The sequence below is a fragment of the Penaeus vannamei genome, chromosome 20 (assembly GCF_042767895.1).
Source record: "Penaeus vannamei isolate JL-2024 chromosome 20, ASM4276789v1, whole genome shotgun sequence".
In the NCBI taxonomy this organism is placed as follows: Eukaryota; Metazoa; Arthropoda; class Malacostraca; order Decapoda; family Penaeidae; genus Penaeus; species Penaeus vannamei.
This window is the reverse complement of record NC_091568.1, coordinates 17,907,575-17,913,134: the sequence shown is the minus strand read 5'-3', so window position 1 is coordinate 17,913,134 and position 5,560 is coordinate 17,907,575. Positions and strand designations below refer to the sequence as shown.

Below are 5,560 nucleotides of genomic sequence, written 5' to 3'. Positions count from 1 at the left end.
TGTCTGTCTGTCTGTCTGTCTGTCTGTCTGTCTGTCTGTCTGTCTGTCTGTCTGTCTCTGTCTGCCTGTCTGTCTCTGTCTGCCTGTCTGTCTCTGTCTGCCTTTGTCTCTGTCTGCCTTTCTGTCTCTGTCTGCCTTTCTGTCTCTGTCTGCCTTTCTGTCTCTGTCTGCCTGTCTGTCTCTGTCTGCCTGTCTGTCTCTGTCTGCCAGTCTGTCTCTGTCTGCCTGTCTGTCTCTGTCTGCCTGTCTGTCTCTGTCTGTCTGTCTGTCTGTCTGTCTGTCTGTCTGTCTCTCTCTCTCTCTCTCTCACACTCACACTCACACTCACACTCTCTCACTCACTGTCTGTCTGTCTGTCTGTCTCCCTGTCTCTCTTACTCACTCATTCCCTCACTCACACTCCCTCCCTAATTGACTCACTCACTTCCTCCCTCCTTCCCTCCTTCCCTCCCTCCTTCCCTCCCTCCCTCCCTCCCTCCCTCCCTCCCTCCCTGCCTCCCTCCCTCCCTCCCTCCCTCCCTCACTCACTCACTCACTCACTCTCACTCACTCCCACTCACTGTCTGTCTGTCTCCCTGTCTCTCTTACTCACTCATTCCCTCACTCACACTCCCTCCCTAATTGACTCACTCACTCACTCACTCACTCACTCACTCAATCACTCACTCACTCACTCACTCACTAACTCACTCCCTTCCTCTCTCCCTTCCTCCCTCCCTCATTCACTCACTCACTCACTCACTCACTCACTCACTCACTCACTCACTCACTCACTCACTCACTCACTCACTCACTCACTCACTCACTCACTCACTGTCTCTGAAAGTGGGATCACTCACATCCTGAGTTTGTTTTCTCTCCCTTCCGCCCACTCATCCTTATACTGTCGTTGCTGTCCTCAGAGCTCGCTTCATTTCCTGAGTCTACTGAAGCGTGTTTCCGGATCTTTCTTGGCTTGGCATCATTGGAGGATTCATTATCATCTCTTAGCTTATCTGACGAGAGTGAGGCTGCATTGACCATCTTTTCTTTTGCATCAGGCTGTGGAAGAAGTACAAAAAGAATTGCTAGCGATTCAGGGTTCTTGACTTTCACATACATAAGTATGTTTTGTTTTCTTAAGAACCTGTAGTGCTCTGAATGCCAAAGAATGTATATAATTTTCAATTTCCCAAAGTAACTACGATATGATTTCTTAAATCTTATTAAACTTTGTTCATTTATAACTCAAACCTTAGTCCCATTCTCAAATGAGCTAATAAATTTACCAACAATAATGAGCAGAAGTAGGGTTTATAACAGTTTAATAATAATGTCTTTTCAATCCTAAATATTAATGTCTCATATGAATATTGAATAGTGTTCATTACAACAAATGTAGAAAGTGGTTTGAATGAGAATGAATATCTTCACAGTGTAAGAAATGTAATTGACAAGTTTCAATTATATCTTCATCAGACATACATTGTATTTATGAAAAAGATATAATTACAACTGGTCAAATACTTCTCTTGAACTGTGAAGATATTCCTTCCTATCTATATCTTTTTCTACACTTGATTCAAATAAAGGTGCATGCATTACAAACTGTACTTGGTAAGCTGTATAGTTACCGATAATCAAAAGCTAGATTTTAAGATAATGAAAATACCTAAATAGAGAGACATCATATATACAAAACTATATTTGCAACACTGCATGATATTCCCTTATTTAACATGGATATTTTTTGTAAAAAAAAAAAAAAAACAATACTATTAATTAACATGATAACCAAACATACAAATAGAAGGAATTTCATTATACATTTATTTGAAACTAGTTTAGAGATCTTGAAGGGAACATCACCAAATACAGTTAAGTCACAATGAAAACTAGAATTCAGATTCAAAATTCCTGTGTCTGCTGTGTTGTATTGTGATTCTGCATTTGGCATCTGGGCTGTAGCACCATTGCTATTAATTTCTTTGTTGGGTGTTCAATGTAAAAAGCAATTGGTATCTGACATTATTTAAGAATTTCCATGATACTTCTATGATAGATTCATAATGTTAAAGTTAGCATACTTTTAAGAATCAAAGATACAGAAAATATGCATATATCCTGCAATGGCCATTTTGCTTGTGTTGTTTTATTGTAAAGCAGATCCTCCTAAAGCACAGCAATGCAAGTTGGCAGCCTTCCAATTCCTTCTTCAATTCTGCATCATCCATTCTGTGTTTCCATCACAAAAGGCAAATTCAGACTGCACCTCCTAAAAGTCATCCAATACCGATCTGACTTAAGTAATGCTAGCTGCTTTCCCTATCCCCAGCAGCCCCCAACTGAGGGCAGTTAATACTGAGATGCTGAATCTACCACTTCAAATTCCAGGAATAAAACAATTGACATAACCTGACCAAAGGCTCAATCACTATATTTTTCAGTCTCAGTCCACTTGCCTTTTTCCACTTTCAAATTCCCATACAACTTCATATTTATACCTCTATGAATATTTCTGGTGCTCACCCATTCAAAAAGAATCTTACAGGCCATAGGTAGGTAATCGTGTGTCTTTGTCTCTGTCTCTATAGGTGACTAATAATGAATGATGGCCAGATGGATACAGCAGAATATGGAAGTAAATTCATGCCTGCTGATTATGATGTTATGCAACTAATTAAGTCTCACATACTGTGTCAGACTTGACACTCTACATCATGTCCTCTATATTATTTGTTGTGGCCCTCACCTGCCCAGGTTACTCAATTCACAACACAATTTCCCAATGCTATACTTAGCCATCTGCTGGGGACTGTGCAGTCATATGCTCTTGGCTTTGACATACACAGTGTTCTAAGAAAGAAAGCTAAAAAGAGGCTCCATACCTAGTTCTGAGTGGCTGAAACTTTTCAGTAGCCAGAGACGGCCAAACAGTGAAAAGTTGTTTTGCACAAACAATTCAGAGCAGGCTGACTGCAATGGCATGGAATGCTTGTCACCTGGCATTTACATTCAATTTTCCATGACATGATTAGATGCTATCAATCATAACTGGGTTAAATTGTGAGCCTCCCACATTGCAGACTAAGGTGGAGCACTAACTCCAGATTATTTAAAATAAATGCTATTCAAGTATATATTACAGGGGATATACAGTAACCATTACATTATTAGTGACACAAATGGAATATCTGTATTTAGTGGACTACAGCTAACTGAAACTAACACTCCCCTCTAGCTATTAGATTGTGGTGGACACCACAATCTCCTCAGCACTGGCACTGCCTCTCTCGGCATACTTGCCTCACCTCACTCAGCACCAGCACAACCTCACTTTGCATAATTACCCCTACACTGAGTCAGCCGGCTGGGTTACCGCTGAATTGCCACAATGCAGGATATAAGAATACAGCTGTCGGCCAATCAGTGCACTCAGCTATGGACAACCCGGCAATGTTACACTACCCTTTCTGTATATATACCGCAGGAGAAAGTGCAATACGAAGGCAATCAAATACAGCATAATAAATATCTACATAAAGTACTAAAAAACAATAATCATAATTTGACTAACTAGATGCAGATAGCAGAACTGTGAACAAGGTTCCATGAGTGGTCGCAGCTCTGGGCTCTTTCTCTTTCCACCATGGGGTCGGGGATGTGATGTTGCCAGGCCTGGGGTGGGAAGAGAATATATAGAGTAGGTTAAGACCAATAAAGTAATTATACAAGTAAAATCAAAACAAAGCAATATCAGATAACATTTTTATCACTCAAATATCAGCACAATGAAAAACACATATATATCTGGCAAATATTTCAATAGTTTAACAAAATGTGACTTTTTTTTTTTCTTCAATTAATACTGTCAGACATCAACAAAGTCGATCAGTGCATCTATCCAATGCCTAAATTGTGCCAAGACCAAAGTCAGTATCAAACACATATTCCTGTGTGGTCTCACCCATTTACTTTTTACCAGACAATCAAAAGGCCATCAACATATTCTTGTTCTGTAATGAAGCAAGATGTGCTGCCATAGACATCAAAGCTCAAATAGTTGCAAGGTCAATCATCATTTGCCTGTTTTCATTCACTCTTAATAGCTAATGGCTGTCAATGCCCTATATCTACCATTCATCTTTTCCATTTGATTTTCAACAACCCATAATTCATTTTACTAAAAACCTCAATATCACTTGCATATCAGAAGTCAAATTAAGAATTTCATTTTTCCCCTACTAATATGTGGGTCTGTTTTGCATGCCAAATCTCAAATAAAGTCACACTAGAAATATCAATACCATCACACTAACAAAACCACTTGTGAAAAGGACATTGAAGCTTATCATAACATTATTAATAATAATGAAATAATAAATACTATATCAATGTAATGTTATACTTTTCCATAGCAGAAAAAATCTGCATTCATATTAAAGTACGTCAACAAAAAACAACAGAAAAATCTTCAGGTGTCTTTGTTACATATCATTATCATATAATGATAATAATAACAACCATCACCATCATCACCATCATCATGGCAATAATAATCGTAATAATAATAATCATAATAATAATCATAATAATAATCATAATAATAATAATCATAATAAATAACAACAAAATTAATAATAACAATAATAATGATATTAACAAAAATAATAATAACCATAATATAATGATAATAACAATAACAATAACAATAAAAACAATAGCAAAAATAACAATAATGATAACAACAATAACAATAACAATATTAATATTAATAATAATAAGAACAATAATAATAATAATAATAATAATAATAATAATAATAATAATAATAATAATAATAATAATAATAATAATAATAATAATAATAATAATAATAATAATAGTAATAATAAATTCATAACAGTAATAACAATAATATCAATAACAATAACAATATTCATAATAATAATAATGATGATGACAATGACAATGATGATAATGATGATGATAATGATAAAAGATGATGATAAAGATGATAAAGATGATGATAATGATAATAATAATTATAATAATTATAATAATGATAATAATGATGATAACAATTATAATAATAACAATGATGATGATGATAACAATAATGATGATGATAACAATTATGATGATAACAATAATGATGATGATAACAATAATGATGATGATAACAATGATGATGATGATAACAATGATGATAACAATGATGATAATAATGATGATGATGATAACAATGATGATGATGATGATGATGATGATGATGATGATGATGAATGATGATGAATGATGATGATGATGATGATGATGATGATGATGATAACAATGGCAATGGCAATGAAAACAGTGATAATCATAATCATTGTGATTACAAATATAATCATAGCTATAATTATAAGTGTAATAATAATGACTATGATCATGACCTTGATGACAATGATAATAATTATCATTTTCGTCATTATAATTACTATTAAGTATTATATTTCTGTTCTTTTTTTAATCATTCATCATAAATGATCATCAACATCATTATTAGTAATATCATTACCTTAATCATTATTATCATTAG

The 5,560-nt window shown here is 35.0% G+C and overlaps 1 protein-coding gene across 1 annotated transcript in view; it reads right to left on the bottom strand.

Moving 5' to 3' along the window:
- Nucleotides 1–3,713, bottom strand: part of LOC113808691 (histone-lysine N-methyltransferase E(z)) — a 45,465-nt gene extending 41,752 nt beyond the window's left edge. The window contains exons 1-2 of the mRNA XM_070135145.1: nucleotides 3,557–3,713; nucleotides 840–1,041 (exon numbers count right to left, since the gene is read on the bottom strand). Of these exons, the coding sequence (XP_069991246.1) occupies nucleotides 840–1,041; nucleotides 3,557–3,592 (238 nt within the window). The 5' untranslated portion in view covers nucleotides 3,593–3,713. The remainder of the gene's footprint in view (nucleotides 1–839; nucleotides 1,042–3,556) is intronic.
- Between the last annotated feature and the right edge of the window lie 1,847 nt (nucleotides 3,714–5,560).